An 18,129-nucleotide genomic window follows, 5' to 3' on the forward strand; every position below is an offset into this window, starting at 1 on the left:
CAGGCATGTGCCCTGACTGGGAATCGAACCTACGACACTTGGGTTCGCAGCCCGCGCTCAATCCACTGAGCCACACGAGCCAGGGCTCAAACGTCAATTTTTGACAGTCGAGCCCTTTCTTCCAACACAATGTGCTAAGAAAGCTCAACAAGCAGAGCCAACAACATGGGAAGAGCTCTCTGGCGGAGGGAGGAGGCCCAGCCCCGCAGACCGCCCCCGCTTCCCGGCCCCATCAGCCTCTGCAGAGCCCCGTGGGAGACCCTGTTCCCACCTCCTTGTTTCCTCGCCTCGCCGCACGTTAATGTTAACGTCACCTGGGCAGCTTTGTAAAACTGCACAGACACCCGGGCTCGCCCGGGGTTCTGATTTTGCTGTGACTCTAGCTCAGAGTCACGGGTCTGGTTCAGGCCCCATCTCATGCGTGAGCAACCCGAGACTCAGAGAGGAGGAGAGCTGCTTAAGGAGATACAGGTTTGAAACTGCAGCGCAGAAAAACACAGCCGCTCTTAGGGTGTTTGCAGGGGCATCACTGTCCACCCTGAAACTGTGTATTTGGATTGAAATGGGAGAGTTAATTTTGAGGATTTATCGTGATGGCTTACCTTCAATGATCCCTCATGCAGGACTTGACGACATGGGCAAAGGCAAGTCCCAAGGGGGGGCCTCCCTGGACCCATCGTCCCCAGAGTAACGTCGTCCGGGAACAGACTGCCGATGGCCACGGCGCCCCAGACCGACTACCATGGCCAGGACGCCCGCTCACCCCTCAAACCCAGCAGGAAATGTCCCCCTAACCCTCCAGCCTTTTCCTCCTACGCCCTGGCCAGCCCTTTATCGGAGGGGACACAGGACTGAAATTCCTTGGTCAGAGGCACACCATTCCTTGGTCAGTTGTCCCCACCATCACGTAAGGCGCTGCTGTGTCTTCCGTCTCCCTGCGGATCCTGAGTCATCTCTGAAGCGGAAACGCCAGGAGCGCGACTCTTCTGTGACGTTCAGCGGACGTGAGCAGAGCAGCAGGGACTCAGTACAGGTTGTTTGAACTTGGCCACACCACCCTACCAGTCACTCGACTACCCTGCCCTGTCTCACTGTCTTCCTAGCAAGTATCACTCCCTAAAATTATCAGCTTTATTTAATGCTTGTTTCCCCAACGCCCCCTCCACCACTGGATGGTAAGACTTGTCCATCAGACTGGTTCCTACTGACCCCATGGCACCCGGGGGCTAGGGGGGCGGACCCAGCCACAAACAATGCTGGGTCATGCTTGTGGAGGAATGCATACATATTGAGCAAAAGGTCATGAACATGACCTTGGCCTCTAGCAATTCGCAGTCTTGACCAGCCATGATTCAAATCTATCCCTGCATTCATAAATCAGATTTCTGTGGCTTTGAGATTATCGACTGCTAGTACATCCCGTGAGCCCCCTCCTTCACTGTATAGACAAGGAGACCGACCAAGAGGCCAGAGGTAGTGGGTGGGGCGAGGCTCCCCTCGGGTGCAGGCGCCCGGCCCTAGGGGAGCCGGGCACAGGCGGGTTAAACTTGAGTGGCCCTGGGGGCATGTCTGCCACTCCAGAATCCCAGCTGCCTAAAAATGCTCACCCACTGGTTGACAGTGCCTCCCCTTTGTCAACAAAACTGGTTTCAGTGAGTTTGCGTTCTGGAAAGCCTGGATGTTCTATTTATAAACATAACCTCAAGTTAGAATTCTGGCTCGTTAAGAGGACTGATTCAGCCCTTTATTCCTAAATAGGTAAATACAAGCAAAAATAACTACCCACCCAACAAAACCCAAAGTGGCCTTACAGCTCTTAAAAGAACTCCCAGCTCAAACACACTTTCCCATAAAAGCAACTTGTGTCCCACGGTGTCTGCCCACACGCAAGCCTGAGCTCTCAGTGTGACGAAACTGAGAGCACAATGCCCCCTGTCGCACGAGGAGCCTTGCTGGCTGTCGTCTCCCTTGCCTTTGCAAAAACAGCGCGTGCGCTGTGGCGGTGCCCACGTACCTCGGTGGCCCACGGGGACTTGGCAGCAAAGGCTCAGGGCTGTGGCTAGGGAATGCTGCCTGCCTCCTTGGGGACCCCTTCCTCCCCCAGGCCAGCTCCCGTCCGCCCCTCAGTAGCTGCTGTGGAAATGTATTTTGGACTAGGCATATCAATGTTTGATACAGTGCATCTTGTCCCCAAAACCACCCGTGACAACGGTGAGTGTACAGATGACGTAACAACACAGGAGGATGGAGAATCAGGAAGGAGGGAGCGGATGCAAACACAGGCTTTTATTTCCAGCAAACAACTGCCCGCTGCTGGGGCTGCGGCCGGTCCTCCCCACCCAGACCCACTCCAGATGCAGCCGCCCGTTACGAGGGCCAGAACTGCATGTACTCGCTGCTCCGTGCCCGGACTCAGAAGGCGCTTCATAAATATCGAGTGAACAGAGAACTAGACATCTGCTAGAAACCTGGTCCGAGTCGCCCGGCAGTCAAAGCGAACAAGGAGGAGATCAGCTGCAAGGTTCACAGTGTCCGTTCCAACCCAATCTCTGGGCAACACAGATGTCTCTCTACCTTCCAGATGTCTCTCTACCTGTAGCAATGGTGTCAGACCGGCCGGCTGACACCTGAGGCTGTGACACACTTTGCGGAGGGGCCCGGGTCCCATTCCCCTTGGCTGTAAAGAGCAGAGGCTCCCTCTCCTCTGCTAGCAGCCACCCCCGCCCCCCACCCTCCCCTCCTGATCTTCTGCCTCCGCCGTCTCCTGAACACTCCTGAACACTGAACTCGCACCTGCACACAGCAGAGAGGGCAGCACAGCAGCAGCACTGGGGACCTGGAACGTGCAGGTGTGTGCTTGGAACAGTCCCTGTGCAGCCCGGCAGCTAGGGGACGGGCAGAAGTGGCGACAGGAAGGCGAGGTGCTGGGAGAAGGGGCTGGGAGTGTGTGGTGGGGACCCAGGCCGAGGGCAGGGCTGGGGACTGGAGGACGTTTGCTGGGGACTTCCGCATCCAGGCAGCTCTGCGGGGAAGAATGGTGTTACTTGAGTAGAGGTGTCCCAAGGGCATTTGGGCAGAGGCGACAGCACCCAGAAAGGCCTCCCTACAAACCACAGACTTGGGGTCACTGGGGAAACAATGGCTTTCGACCCTCTGAGGGAGGCCGGCTCCGTGAGTCGTGTCCTGCTCTGGGACTGCCAGGGTCCAGCACGTGGACATGCACACCAAACCCATTTTGACGTAAAACATACATTTTAGTGGCTTTATGAGTCCTTGTTGCAAGCCAAGTTCAGCCAGAACCACGGGACCTAGACTCACTCACCATGAACGGGGAGCCGGAGTGACCCAGGGATTAGAGAGCTTTAGCCTTCCCTTCCAGCCCACTGACTGCAGGGAGCGCTGGTCAGCTTCCCACGTGACCTCGGGCTGGCTGGCTGAGCTCCCGTTGCCTCCAGGGTCCTTGGCAGGGCATGTCCTCAGGTGTGCTGCTTGGACGCTGGTCTCACAAGACCCACCGTGAAGGCCTGTGTCTGACCAGTCTGGGAGACGCAGCCCTCCCTACCAGCCCCAAGGCACAGCCAAGAGCCTGAGAAGCCCCAGAATGGCCCCCTCTGACTTTGTTTAACCACGCCCCCCCAAACTCAGGTCACCAGGGAACCCCTCTGTGCCGCGTCATGTGTGTTCAACATCCCTGGAAGCTGCTCCAGCGGGGGGGGGGGAGGGTGGGAAGTCTTACAAATGAAAGACAATGTTCAAAGCCAAAAGGTGGGGGTACCGTCCAGGATAATAAGCAGCTCATCAAAAATGATTTCCAAAAAAGCTAGAAAAAGTGTTCAGGGTGAACACAGCACCCTAGTCACCCTTCACCATCTGATTTACACTCCTGGTTAGATCCTCGGGCACACCTGTACCAACCTCTGCCGCCCTCCTCCCCCAACCGGGAGAAACTGGGGGTGGTCACAAGGTCGAAGGGCAAAATGCCACCAGGGGCCGCACTTCTGCTGCGAGGTGTTTTTTGTGTGTGTGTGTGTGTGTGTGTGTGTCACACACTGGAACCGAAGCCCTGGCTCTACTCCAGCCCGGTGACACTGCTAGTGACACCTCACAGCACAACAGGAGTGGCTTTCCTGAGGGCACTTTGCATTCTGAAAACACGGGGATGCAAATGCAGGTGGGAAAGCGGAAGCTGGAGCAGAGGCTCGCTTCTCACCGCACCTGGCTGAGCGTTGTGTGAAACGCGGGAACTGATGGCTTTTCTCAAGACCGGCCCCGTGCGCGGCCCCTCAGTGGCCACTGGGCGGGCGCCCATTCCTCGGGCTCCTGTGAGCCGGGCAGCGGGGTCACCACGGCAGGTTCTGAGCCTGGCTCTCGAACGCAGACCTGACTCTCGGCCCCGTTTGAAAAAAACAAGCTGGCGGGTCACCTTGAAAACAAAGGAACAGAAACCCCGAGACTGCTGCCGACCCTGCTCACGGGTCAGCCTCCAGTCCCCTTCTCCGCAGGAAATACATGCAGCACATGTGCACGTACAGCCACATATCTTAATGCCTCTTTCATCTCAAAAGATCCACGAGGTGGAGAATTGTTGAGTGATGGCTAAGCATCTCTTGATTTAGGCAGACATGGGTTCAAGGCCCTGACTCATTACTGTGACTTCACTCAAGTTACTTCACTTCTCTGGGCCTCCTTGTTCCCATCTGTAAAATGGGGGTCGCAGGGACAATCAGCATTCAGCGATGGGCTTATGGTATGCTGGGTACTATGCCCAGCGTCTTACGTGAACTCTGCCTGACCCGAATGGCTGCTTCTCACGCCGCAGGCCAGGACGTGGGGCTGAGAGGGAGCAATGAACTTGCCCCAAGTAACGGTGCTGGGATCCAGGGGGTCGGCCTGCAGTTCTCAGGTTCAACCTCTGTGCTTTCATTTCCCTCCAAACAGAGCCATTTTTGCCACTGTGGGGAGGAGTAAACAGCATAAACCCATCAAACTCCGGCGCAGCCCGGGCACCTGGCACGTGCTCAGGCAGTGGGCACGTGACAATGCTTTCGCAGGCCTAGCCACAGCAGTGGGTCTTGCAATTCAACATTTTTCAAGAGAGAATTTTCAAGGGAGTAAAAAAAAAAAAGACAACCCACAGACTGGGAGAAAATCTAGTAAGAGTTTATTATCCAGGATATATAAAGAACTCCTAAAACTCAACAAAAAATGAACCACCCAATTCAAAAATGGAGGAAGGACTTGAATAGATGTTTCTCCGAACACATACTCATGGCCAATAAGCACCTGGAAAAAAACGCTCAGCATCACTGTTCGGCAGGGAGATCCAAATCAAAACCACAGTAAGACGCCAACTCACGCCATTAGCACAGCTGTCGCCAAAACCAGCAACCAACAAGGAAACAAGTGTGGGTGAGGATGAGGAGGGACGGAAACCCTTGTGCGCTGCTGGCAAGAATGTCGCATGGTGCAGCCCCGGAGTTAACCAGCACGGAGGTTTCTCAGAATAGTACGCGTGGAATGACCATGTGATTTAGCAGCCGCACTTCCGGGCGCGTACACTGAAGAACTGGGCGCAGGGATCCAGGCGTGTGTGCATGCAGACACTTGCAGCAGCACCATTCACACGGCCGAACGGGGCAGCAGCCCAGCGCCAGCAGATGCACAGGCAAAGTCTACAAACTATCCCTCGGCCTGGGAAAGGAATTGGTGACACAGCACAGCAGGCATGGGCCTTGAAGATTCACTTACGATGCAGAGGGAAATAAAGACGCCAGACACCGGAAGGCACATACGGTCTGATCCTGGCAGAGGACGGACCTAGCACAGCCAGGCTCAGAGTCAGAAAGTACAACGGTGGCGGCCAGGGGCTGAGGGTGAGGGGAGGGGAAGCTGGCGTTTCACGGGGACAGTTCCGGTTTGAGATCAAGAAAAAGTGCTGGAAATCGCCCTGGCTGGTGTAGCTCAGTGGATTGAGCGCGGGCTGCGAACCAAAGCATCGCAGGTTCGATTCCCAGTCAGGGTACATGCCTGGGTTGCAGGCCACCATCCCCAGCAACCCCACATTGATGTTTCTCTGTCTCTCTCCCTTCCCTCTCTAAAAATAAATGAATAAAATCTAAAAACAGAAAAAAGAAAAAGCGCTGGAAATCAATGGTGGTGGTGGTCACGTAACAATGTTAATGAACTTAGTGCCACTGAACTATATGCTCACAAATGGCTAACGTGGTAAGTTCCCTGTTCCACCACAAAAGGAAACAGACGGCAGAGTGAGTGGGTCACGCCATGCCTGGCGGGCAAGCTGGGAAGCCCACTCCAGCCCAGCCCGCATACCCACCCAGGGGCACCCCCAGCTCCAAGCATTGTTGGCCCAAGACCACAGCCCGACCGGCTGCTGCGCCAGCTGGGTCAGTGTCTACCGTTCTGTCTAAACGTGCACCAAGGTCACGGAGCTGCACAGGGGGAAAAAATGCTCACTTCCATCTGGATTCTCTCCACGCCCATCCCGATCTGCAAGCTGATATGCCTGGGCTGGCTGTGTGCTCCCTGCTGGCCGAGGGACACAGTCGAGGGGCGGCAGGAAGGAGCCTTAGTGGCCGAGGCTTGGCCTTCCCCGTCCGGGGGATCCTGGGCGGTAACACCCACACACGCACGCAGGCACACATGCAGGCAGGCACGCAAGCATGCACGTAGCCCTTGACCCAATGCCTCAGGACCGAAATGCACTCGAGTCTCCTCCTCCAGTGAGGGAACGGAGAGGGAGGGGAAAGGAAGGGATTAATTTAAACTCTTACAAAGGGAAACTGAAACCTTCTCCTTGTTCTAAGAAACTTAGCATTTACCATCTCGTTCCTACGGCCAAGTTATTTCTACTAGTGCCAGTTACTGCGGTTACAGAAAGGCTGGGTCGAGGCTTGAAATAATAAAATTCTTTCTTAGCCCACGACGTGGAAGTGGGCCTGCAGGCCTGGGAGCGGGACACTCTGCCCACTCGGTTCCAGAATAACCCACTCCTCTCGAGCAATGTGTCCAATCCATCACGAGTACCCCGGGGCTGGAACGCGTCAGGCGGTGTGGCGGAGCTGCAGGAAAACATGCTGGGATTATTCAAATCGTGAGAAGAAAAAGACAATTGTTCCCGTGTTCCACGCTGCGAGTGGCTGTGAAGCAGAACTCGGTAAACAAAGTTTCATCGCATTAAAATAGGCGTTTTCACAGGACCGTGGAGTCAAAACATTCTGACGATCCCTTCTGCTACGACTCCTTGAGCTACCACCCGCCTGAGCCGACCGAACTGAGAAAAGAAGAAAACAGGACGCAGGGTGAACATGAACAGACCATAGCTTTATTGGGGATTTACTCAGCTACAATTATCAAAAAAGAAACGAGGAGCTGAAGGGAACTGACCCATAAGGTGCGGACCGCGGCACGAGTGAGTCCCGCTGCCGCGCTCCTCAGGAACACCTGCAGCACGTGACGGCAGACACTTCGCTGTCAGTCAGGGCACACGTGAGCTGTACTTGAGCTGAGTCGCCTTCCCTCGCTCTATGTACAGCAGGAAAGCCAGCGGCGTTCCTTCCTGTTCGCCTTGGCAGTTCTGCTGCGTCACCTGCTGCCTGCTGCCGCGGTGAGTTCTGAACACAGCTACAAAACTGAAATCGTCTGTGGTTGATGTCCAAACAAAAACAGACTGGAACAAAAGGAATTAATGATTAAACTATATTTACAAGTTAGTTTCGCAAGATCCTTTTCACTGCCAGTGGGAAAACGCAATAGTCTCAAAGCAAATCCCCTGGCCAGGGCTACTGGCGTCTCCAACAACTGTTAAAACCACTTTCGTGTTCTTGGTCTTCAACACGTCTTGAAAACTTTGCATGTACAATATAAAATAAAGACACGTACTGGGAAACAACCGAATTCCTGAAAGGGACTCGGAGGTGGGAAGGGCACACCTGGCTGAGCGGGACGGAGGAGCCGTGTGGCCACAGACACGACAGGGACCGCTCGGCGGGGAGCACGGGCCGGGGAGGAGCTCGCCGTCGGTTCAGACGCGGTTTAAGTAAAACACCACGGCGTCAGTTTGGTGGCTTAAGTTTTGTGTGAGAGAATCAGATGCTCTAACAGGGCAAGACGTAGAGTTTTAAATGCGCTGGGCTTCAAGACCGGCTGCCGCGGGTCTGGGCCTGGGTCTGGGCGGGGACTGGCCTCCGCCCTCCGCAGCCGCCGCCCGGTGGCAGGTGGCAGGCAGCAGCCGCAGGAGCGGGCCACCGGGCGAGCGGCTGCGTGCACGAGCTGAACCAACAGGACCAGGGCGGCCTCAGGTCTCCTGCCACCTAGGCAGGGTAATTTGAATCCGTCTGAGGATAAGCTATCATTAAGAAAATAACAATATTAGTATTTTAAAAGGTAATTACAGGAGTGTTAGAGGTCATTCTAAATTTAATCACTTCACATAATGTAAAAGAAAAAAAGTAACAAACAACTTTAAAACATAATTAAGAGTTCAGGTAACACATCTCTGTCATACTTTCACAAACAGTAAAAATGCCACAGACAAAAATGATCCATTTAAGTTGTGCAAGTACAGGACACATCGCAAGCATTACAACCATCCTTTTTCAGATTCGGCAAATCAAAACAGCAGCGAGGCCAAACCCCATCCTTCCTCTCAGCGGAGCCTCTCTCTTCCTTGAAATGAGGTAAAGCGTGGTACCAAGTGCAATGCTCATCTGTGCTACATGAACAGAGGGGTGGGGAGCCATTACAATGCGGAACGCAGCATAGTTAGGACCGCGGAAGGTACATCACAAAAGAAACCAGAAACATTTACAAGGAAGGTCCAAGCCAGCCGCCCTCCACACGGTCACCACGAGGAGTTCCAGGGGTTGCGTTTCGAGACAGGCTGCGCCAGCCCCGTCCGGGGGCGCCGGGCGCACGAGGACAGCCCGTGCGCGGGTGGGACTTCCGTGTTACATTCAGTCGCGCGTCGCAGTCACAGGACAAGGGATGACACACACAGTCGGACAGTGGGGCGACACAGAGTGATTTTTTCTTCCCTTAATTAATGGACACAAAACATTTCAACAAGCTAAACTGGGGAAGTCTTTACAGCATTCAAGTCAGCAGCACAAAAGCGTTCATAACCATTTCATAGATCTAACTCGTAGCTTCTCATTTTTAACCTAGTCACCAGGGGATCAGAGGGTGCTTCGAAGTGTGAGCCACAAATTAAAATCAGCTACTTTTCTCCAGCAAAAAGAGAGACAGAGAGGGGGAAGAGAGGGAGGGAGGGAGAGAGGGGCGGAGAACGGGGGGATGAGAGCGAGAGAAAAGAGAAAGAAGTAACTTAAGTTTGCTGTCGATAAAACATTTTGAATGGTAGTGGGAAATTTGAACCCCTGAGAATGTATGACCTAATCATATCGAAGTCTGAACTTTTTAGCATTAACAAAAAATACTCTTCTTAAGGTTACAAAATATATTGAGGCATTTTTCTCCCAACGGGAACTGTAACTGCGGGACAGTCTGGTTTGGGTGCCAGGAGGCGGGAGCCCCTCCACCCTGGGGCCAGTGCGTCAGGCGCGGTGCCGAGCCCCAGGCTCCTGGCGGCAGGTAGTTCATGCGTTACTCGGAGACGTGTGACGGAACCTCATCACACATCCCCCTCACGAGTAAAATCCACACCCAGCCTTACTCACTGTACAAACTTAGTTATGTTATTCAAGAATTGCTTGGTTTTAACTTGCCAGGAGATCTTATGTTGAGATATTTAAAAAAGAACAGAAAAGAAATCTATGTTGCCAAATCAGAATTCAGTATTTTAAAAATAAGCCCACCCAAACTAATATCCTCGGAAACTCATCGAGTAACTCAGCCCCCTCCGATGGAAGCGTGAGGCGGGAGACGGCACGCGCCGGGGCGGGGGGGGGGGGGTGCTCCGCAGCCCCCTGCACTGAGGTCTCCTCGGTGGGCGGACGTGCAGAGGGGCTCCCCTGGGGCGGGGGTGCGGGCAGAGCGAGGAGCACAGGACTCAGCCGCACGGAGCCTCAGGTTCGGGACCTCTGCTCCGCGCCCTTCACCTTCAAGCGTAAGTAACGGGCACACTGCGGCAAACCTCTACTGGTGTGCTGGTGGGCGCGTGGGACTGACCCACAGCTTTTATACAGGTAAATTAAGAGGTATCGTAGGTACAGTGCAAAAAAAATGAAAACTTCAAGCATAACACACAGACATAGCACCAAACAGGGGAGCGCGTGCCAAAGGAAAGGAGAACTGAGGTATTTAAGTGGAGAGTGCCTACCGGTCAAACTAAAGGAACTCAGGCAAATGCCTAAAAATGTCTTTTTTTTTTTCCTTTTGCAAAGACGGAAATAACAAGCTAGGTTATCTAAGTTAATGAGCTAAGTCACAGATGCATCAACGTCACGGCAGTTGATCGCGAACATGAACTTGCACGGCGTGAAGGGCACAGCTTTGGTAGGTGGAGTGCACATGCGACACTGTGGAAAGCACAGTGAGAAACTCACGTGAGAAGACGAAGGGGGAAGGTGCTGGGTTTCGCTTCCTTAAGTAAGTAACCGATGATTATAAAATCTGCAGCATATTTTAGGTGTGATATGTCTAAAGTTCACTTTGTTAGAGAAACAGCCTACAGGGCAACACTATTTGCCACAAACAACTTCCATCAGTGGAACTACCTAGTAGGAGGGTTTTCTTTTTTTTTTTTTTTTTTAGTAAAATTGGGTATTTAGCCAAAGATCATTTTTATTATAGTTTTAAAAAATCCGTAGGCTACAGATCCTGGTTTTTAAAATGTTTTCAGTACACGTGATGGAAACCCTAATATCCTGTTCGAACGTAAGTTACCGCTACACCAGTGAGTTGCGAGTATCACGCTGTCTCAAAATCGAATGCGTAACAACATGAAGGGAATGTAAAATTGGTTTGTTCCAAAAAAAGATCCAAAATTAAAGACTATCCATGAGGATATTACTTTTAAGGCAAGAACCTTCTTTATGCAAGACTAGGTGGCATGAGAAAACTAAAACTGGATTCACCAACATGCCAGCCAGCGCTCACTGCGACCTGTCCCTCGCTACTGGGCGCACTAGCGCCGGGAAGGCCGTCACCGCACACGACGGGGCACGGACACAGAGACGACACTGGCACGCTTCCCTCCGCCCGCAGCCGCCTGCCGGGCCCCACCGAGGCAGCACCGCAGGGACTGAGGCCGGCACGAGGGCTGTGACGCCCCTCTCGGGACTGTCTGAGGTGGCAGCTCCGTGGCCTCCTAGCACTAAGCAAAAGTGACAGAAAAATCAAGCTAAAAACAAAACAAAACAACCCCCAAAACTGTCAATCATTACTTTGAACACTTGCTAAACGTCATCATTAAAGCACTCTTGTGATTTGAACAAAGCGGAAGTGAGGAGAGAAGACAAGATTGTGTCTGCGCAAAAAACTAAAACTACAATTAGTTCCAAAGTTTTTATACACATGTTAAATGTTTTATTCTGTAATCTATCTTGTTATCAAACTTTAAATTCTGCCTTCAATTCGTTCCGCTCAGTATCGACTTTAAAATCATCCTTTTCAATTTAAATATTTCCACCTTAATTCTGCCTTTTCTTTTTTTGAATTTTAAAAAGGGGTTTCAGCTGTTGGGAACCTGAGGTTGATTAGCTTTGAGGCTTCGTAGGGCTCTGCGTGCTGCTGCGGATTTGGCGATCCTGTAGCTGCGGCCGACACCTTTGAACTTCCCCTTGCCTACCACTTCCACGGTGACTCTGACCTTGCCGTCGTAAGTTCTCTCAGCCGGGCTGCAGAGAGGCCGAACAGCTTGAATTAGCAGTCAGAAGTATTTATTATGACTGTCACTCAGCACCCGGCGCGGGCGCTCGGCCAAGAGCCCGGGTGCCGGCTGCCGCCACACGGAGGAGCCGCGCACCGTGACTCCCTGCACACCAGCGGCCGACAGGGCTGCCGCTCCCCCTCCCCCTAGTCCGGCTTCGCTTTACGAAAACGAAGGGAGAAGTCAATCAGACTACAAGTGGAAACTGCAGGAGAGCGTGCCCCAGTGTAAATATTTTTCAGAATCATTCGCTGATGGCATCTTTGAGAACTCCCCCCGCCGTGATTTTAAGTAGGTTAATTTTTTCCATGCACATTTTTGCTTACCTAAATTTGGCGGTTTCTGGTTCCATTTCAAGCAATTCTCGCACAGGGGAACGGGGCACATTTGCAGAAAATTTTTCTGTAATCAAAATGAAAGAATAATGTAAATAGTACCCTTGAAGTTGTTTTCCGTTCTGACTGTGCATCCTTCCAAGGGGAGCCGGCGGTACCTATCAGCGGCCGCATCATGGGGTAGTACACCTGCCACACCGTCTCCAGCGACATCCCGCTGTCCATGTAGATGGCGCCGGCTAGTGACTCAAAAATGTCTCCCATGGCCTTGGGGACTTCAATGTCCTCTTCCTTCTCTTCGTCCTCCTCAGACCTCCTGAGCTGTGACAGAGAGAAAACGGCTGGTGAGCACAGAGGCCGTTTTTAAGGGCCGTCTGCGAGGCGCCTCTTTTCCCGGCCGCGACTGGCACTGCGTCCGGAACAGAGGTAAGGCCACCAGCCGTTTACGGCACGCCCGCCCTGGTGTGCTGGGCTCTCCGCAGCATTGTTTATCTGACACTGAGGGGTGCTTTCAAACTGCTCCAGAAAAACCAAAAGAAAAAAAAATCCACTCCCATTTAGTATTCTATAACCCAACAAAGAAGAAAAGGATTATTTCTAAATAAAAACAAAAACAACTTTCAACACAAAATTAGAAATAGTCAATACATATATTTGAAAGACTTTTCAAATTCACTCGCCACCAGACGCCTGTCCGTTAACGGTTCCACCTGCAGTGGCTCGGCCAGGACCAGGCAGGGCACTCTGGGCAGGGAGGTGCCATTGGGAGGTATTTTCCTCCAAGCTCCCTTCTATGAAACACTCAGTACACGTTCGCTGTGAGCCAGTCCCTGACGCATGCACAGCGGGTATTCAAGTTCACAGAATAAAAACTTACGTGTGTTTCTAAAGCCTTTCAAAGGTTCCTAATTCTTTGACACAGCAATTCCACGTCTGGAAGTTCCTCTTAAGGAGGTAACTGGATAAATAAGGATGTTTATCGCAGGTTTACTAGGAGCCCTAACCGGAAACGACGGAAGTGTCCGGCCACAAGGGGCTGGCAGGCACGTCCCAGGCAGCCGTGTGCTGGCCGGCGGCAGCGACGGACAGTCGTCACGCCGATCGGCGCCGGACGGCACCCTCCCACGTGCACGTGGTGAAAGGAAGGGTTAATCTGCGCTGCTTCTCAGGTTGTGTGTCTGCGTAACCTTAATTTTCTGTTTGCTTATCTGCATTTTCTAAAATAAACACAGATTACTTGTGAAAGAGAAACAAAAAGCAGGGTGCCAGTAATTTCTAAACAGACTGTTCAGTGATACAGAGTTCTATGTAACATTTATAGTGCCGACCACTGGAAAAAGAAGACAGTTCTTGCTCCTAAGCAATATTTGAAAACTTAAGAAGCTTAACTGTCTCCTTTTACAGATGAGAAAATTGAGGCCCAGGAAGGTGAGGAGATTTTCTTAAAACCAAACAGGAAACTAGAAAGTCAGACCATGACATTTCCAATCAGCTTCTGCAACCTCTATACCTGTTTCTACAAACAAAGGGAAGAAAAAGCATGAACAAAACTGAACAGAACCGGTCATCTGAGAGAATTTACATCTAAACTCCTCGCACTCCAAGTGCAAAACACCTCCCCGGCGCGGACCGGAGAGAACGCTGCCCTCTGTGGGGTGACGGCTCCGACCCCGGTCTCGCGACGAGCTGGGCTCACCCTCGGACTGCCGGCCCGGGGAGGCACCCGTGGGGGGCACGGCCAGCGGGTCTCCCCCCAACACACACACTCCCGTCACAGCCGACCGCCTTCCCGCACAGGCTCTGCCCGGGCCGCCGGCTGCCTGCCTGTTCGATGCCCCAGCACCGAGGCCCTTCCTTCCTCTCGGGGCAGGAAGTCCAGAAAACGCACTCACTCCCCAACAAGGGTTTGGGGCTTTAAAAAAAGGGAAGGCACAAATCAAAGAAAGAACAACTCAAAGAGCTACCAGAGGAATTTATGAATGAATTCCTGAACCGCTTACAAGAAACCTACAAAACCAAGAAAAACGAAAGAACTGGCAGGGGAAGGAGGAGAGACGAGAGCACCCTCGGGGGCACTCGGGGGACGGCGCTGAGCGACCGGGGCGCGGGGCACGCCTGAGCAGCCCCCGTCCAGACACAGCGCGCAGCAGCCCCCACGTCGGAGTCAGCTCCGTCACCAGGGGACCTCTGGCTGAACTCACAGGAGGAGCCTCTCCAATTCCAACGGTTAAAAATGGAGAAGCTTGGTGTTTAAACTGCGATCTTCCCACCTCCAGTAGAAGCAGAATGGTATCTGTGCCGTCCACCTGGGACGTGAGCAAACACCCCGATCCCCTCTGGACAGCAAGGCAGAGCGGACGGACACCAAGGAGCTTCCCCTCGGTGGAGCTGCCATGGGGGCGGGGGCTGCACGTCTCGGGAGCCCGAGTGGGGTCGGGAAAGGCACACTGTCTGACTACTCTGGTCAGTCTCCCCTCCCCTCCCCCAGCGCGGGCGGCCAAGGTCAGAAGGTCCCCCGGAGACTCTGGCGCGGGCCCAGCTCTCCCGGGAACACGCAGGTGCCGCCAGAGCACCGAAACGCCCGAGAGCCCGGGCGCCCGACGGAGCTCGGGTCCGAACACGCCCCCCGGCGCACTGACCTCGGAATCCATGCCCTGCATCTCGTTCTTCTCGAGCTGGAACTGCACGAAGTCGTCGATCACGTGGAAGAGCTCCGGGGACACGGCCTTGAAGTACTTGTGGTAGTCATACTTCACGGCCAGCGACGCGAAGATGGTGTTGTTGACCAGGGCGGAGCGCAGGTCGGTCAGGACCCCTGGGGAGTGCTGCCGAGGGTCTTCGTAAAGGTGCTTGGTTATGAGGTAGTCCAGAATCGCATCTCCCAGGAACTCTAGGCGCTGGTAGCAATCTGCGGGGGGAGCCGGAGCGGGGCCGTGAGCCTGGGCAGGACCGTCTACGTGGTGGGTTCCACGGAGAAACTGAGAGGGAGGCCTGACCCCGGGGCCATTTGAGAGACTTTTATTTGGGTCCATTTTCACCTATGTTCTTCAATGACAAAATTACTCAACATTGTCATACTTACCGAAACCCCTGGCAATGAAACTTGACTGGCATATTAAGCACATTTCTTTTACATACGTAAGTTGCAGTAGTAAAATCTGTAAGTGGCCCAAAGACAAATGGCTTATTAAGGAAAAAACCTCTCCCAGCTGACGTCACGACCACTGAGCCCCGTTCCCCTGGCATCTGGCACTGTGCTGGCCCGGCAGGTGCCGGACACGGTCGTAGCAGCCCCCGCCACACCGTCACTTCCGGGGGGCCAAGCCCTGCACGCCCCCCACCCCCTCCACTGCACGCCCCGCAGCCATCAGTGCACACCGGCTCTCTCACACTCCAGTGTGTCTAAGGGACACCGGGCCTCGTCACGCCCGGGCCGTGTCTGTTACATAAGAGGACAGCACCCTCTTCTCAACTTGGATCAGAGATGTTGAATTTGACACAAACCAAGAGAGTGAGAAAGAAGAGTTGTGAGAGTGAGCCAAGACCTGAGGCAAAAGCAGTTGGTTGTCAAAACATAAAAAGTTATCAGGATTAACCAGAATCTCAATGTTCTCAGCGACTCAGAGAGCCCATCCAACTGAGGAAACTGAGGCAGGGACAGACATAGTCACTTGCCCCAGCACCCCCGGTGGTTCAGGAGGTGGGGCGGAGACAGGCTGGGAACCAGACTTGCGCCCCAGGACTGTGCAACCGACGGCCACGCCTTGTTTCTGCCCCCCCCCCGCCCCCCCCCAGGAAAACAGGCTTTCGTCTCCCCTGTCTGTCTCGTCCAGAGCTGGGCCGTTTTCACCTTTTGGCTCTACGTTTTTCAGACCACTTTGATCTACATCGTTTTTTTTTTATACAAACTTTATACTTTGCTTTGGTATCCTGGATTCAAGCCCTTGTTACTCTGATACAGAAGAAATACGCCGACTTCAGCTGTGTCCCCCAGGCTGAAGCCAGCTTCTGTTTCAGGGCCACCCCCCCCCCCATCTAACGGACGGGACGGGGAGCCTACAGAGAAGAGAGGGGCCCACAGGTGGAGCGGGAATCAGAGAAAAGGTGGCGGCCGTGAGAGCCGGGGCAGCGCACCCTTCTGTGAAGGAGGTTCTCACCATCTATTCATCTTTAGACGTAAAAAGGCCTCTGAGAGAGGGGCCTTTTTGTCCAGGAAGGATGATAAAAGGACGTGGAAACACAACCAGAACACCCAAATAAATCAGGAACCACAGGCAGCACTGTGCGGGCTGCAGAGAGACACTGGGGGGGACATGCTGCAGCCCCCCCGCCCCAACCACGCAGCTCGCACGGGGACGGCAGGAGCACGGACGGGGCCCAGGGAGCTGCGCGTGCTCTCAGACGGAGCAGCACATCAGGGCTCCTTTCACTGCTCGCTGCCTCCTCCCCCGACCGTGCGTCTTTAGCACTAGGTCTGTACGCGCACAGATCTTTTTTTCACAAGGCCACAGTGACGCAATTAACACACGGTCTGAGTCTCAGAGAAAGGACGCGGGGGCCGGGGGCTCCTTACCAGTAATGGTATTGTAGTGGTAGGAGGCGTGCGTGAAAGCCTGTAGAAGGTAAGCCTTGTTCTTGAATCTGTAGTTGATTTTCTTTTCAAAATTCTCAAAACCTGATATCAGGTGATTCAGTGTTTTGTCCGCGTCCGGATGGTCAAACATACACCTCGGCGGGATCTTCAAGCAGCCGTACTCCAAGTCCCTGGGCGCGGAGGCGCGCGGGCCGGCTGCGGGGGCGGCAGCCCGGCCTCCCGAAAGGCTCCTCTGCTGGCTGCCGAGGCTCCCGCGAGCGGGGCCCGGGGCGCTGTCCCGGCCAGCCCTCCCGGCCACGGGGAGCACCTTCAGCCCCAGCGAGCAGAGGAAGAGCTGCGCGGCCCGCTCGCCGCAGCTGGTCAGGTAGCAGCCCAGCAGGGCCTCCACGCAGTCCGCGATGCTCTTGTCGGCGATGCACTGCTCCGTGTGCAGGTCGTAGCAGACGGCCTGCCTCCCGGCGTCGGCGCCGCAGGTCTCCTCCGAGGGGCTCCAGAAGCCCACCACGAAGTCGTCCTCCTCCACGGCTTTGCTGGGGTCCAGGTAGCACATGGCATCCCACGAGCTGTAGTCGAAGTCCTCGAAGTCGGACGAGAAGGGCATGCTGCCCAGGGAGGACTTCCTGGGCATCTTCCATTCGTACGCAGAGTCGGCGGTGGACAAGGGGGAGAGAGGGATCCTCCTGACGAAAGCGCCGGACCCCATCAGCATGTTGTCTATGAACTTGATGTGCTCCTGGTCGTACTCCAGGAGGTCGTCCTCGTCGTCGGCGTCCTCCCTGGGGGCCCGCCACGCCAGGTCCTCCTCCTCCTCCTCGTCCTCCTCGGAGGCCTCGTCCAGCTTGCCGTTGGCCAGCAGGCAGTCCTTTGTCTGCAGCGAGGGGGGCGGGGAGGGACAGGAGACATAGCTGCTGTTTTTAAAAGGGTCTGAGACTCAGTGAAAGCGAGGGTTATGGATAATTTCAAATGACAACCACAAATACTAAAAGGCAACTTTAAAATCACGGCCATTTGTTTTCAATTAACATAAAATAAGTTATTTAATCATATAAACAAAGTAAAACATGTTCTTTGAATGTTCATTTTCTAAGCTATAAAACGACCTTTATCCAGTATGAAGCTGTGAGTTAAGGGCTCCATACACGGTACTCGAAGTTACAACGAACGTCCGTGAGGCAAAGCCTCGGCTCGGAAGTCTGACTCTGGCAGCACACGGCGGAGAGCACTCACGTGCTAGTCGGGGAGGTCTTCGGTCTTGCTGACAAAGCTTTAAAAAGATTTTTTAATTAATAAAATTAAACTCCAGATGCAGAAAAAGCACTATCTTTGCAATTCGAAGTATAATATAAAGACAG

The 18,129-nt window shown here is 53.7% G+C and overlaps 1 protein-coding gene across 5 annotated transcripts in view; it reads right to left on the reverse strand.

The window, feature by feature from the left end:
* Positions 1-11,621: 11,621 nt before the first annotated feature.
* The window catches only part of DICER1 (dicer 1, ribonuclease III), a 63,294-nt gene continuing 56,786 nt past the window's right edge, over positions 11,622-18,129 (reverse strand). For all 5 annotated transcript variants that reach the window (XM_036013681.1, XM_036013669.1, XM_036013689.1 and 2 more), the window contains 5 exons: positions 16,757-17,645; positions 14,823-15,091; positions 12,342-12,504; positions 12,175-12,250; positions 11,622-11,816 (listed from right to left, as the gene is read on the reverse strand). In XM_036013681.1, the coding sequence (XP_035869574.1) occupies positions 11,651-11,816; positions 12,175-12,250; positions 12,342-12,504; positions 14,823-15,091; positions 16,757-17,645 (1,563 nt within the window). In that variant the 3' untranslated portion in view covers positions 11,622-11,650. The remainder of the gene's footprint in view (positions 11,817-12,174; positions 12,251-12,341; positions 12,505-14,822; positions 15,092-16,756; positions 17,646-18,129) is intronic.

Source organism: Phyllostomus discolor, chromosome 1 (genome assembly GCF_004126475.2).
Source record: "Phyllostomus discolor isolate MPI-MPIP mPhyDis1 chromosome 1, mPhyDis1.pri.v3, whole genome shotgun sequence".
NCBI lineage: Eukaryota > Metazoa > Chordata > Mammalia > Chiroptera > Phyllostomidae > Phyllostomus > Phyllostomus discolor.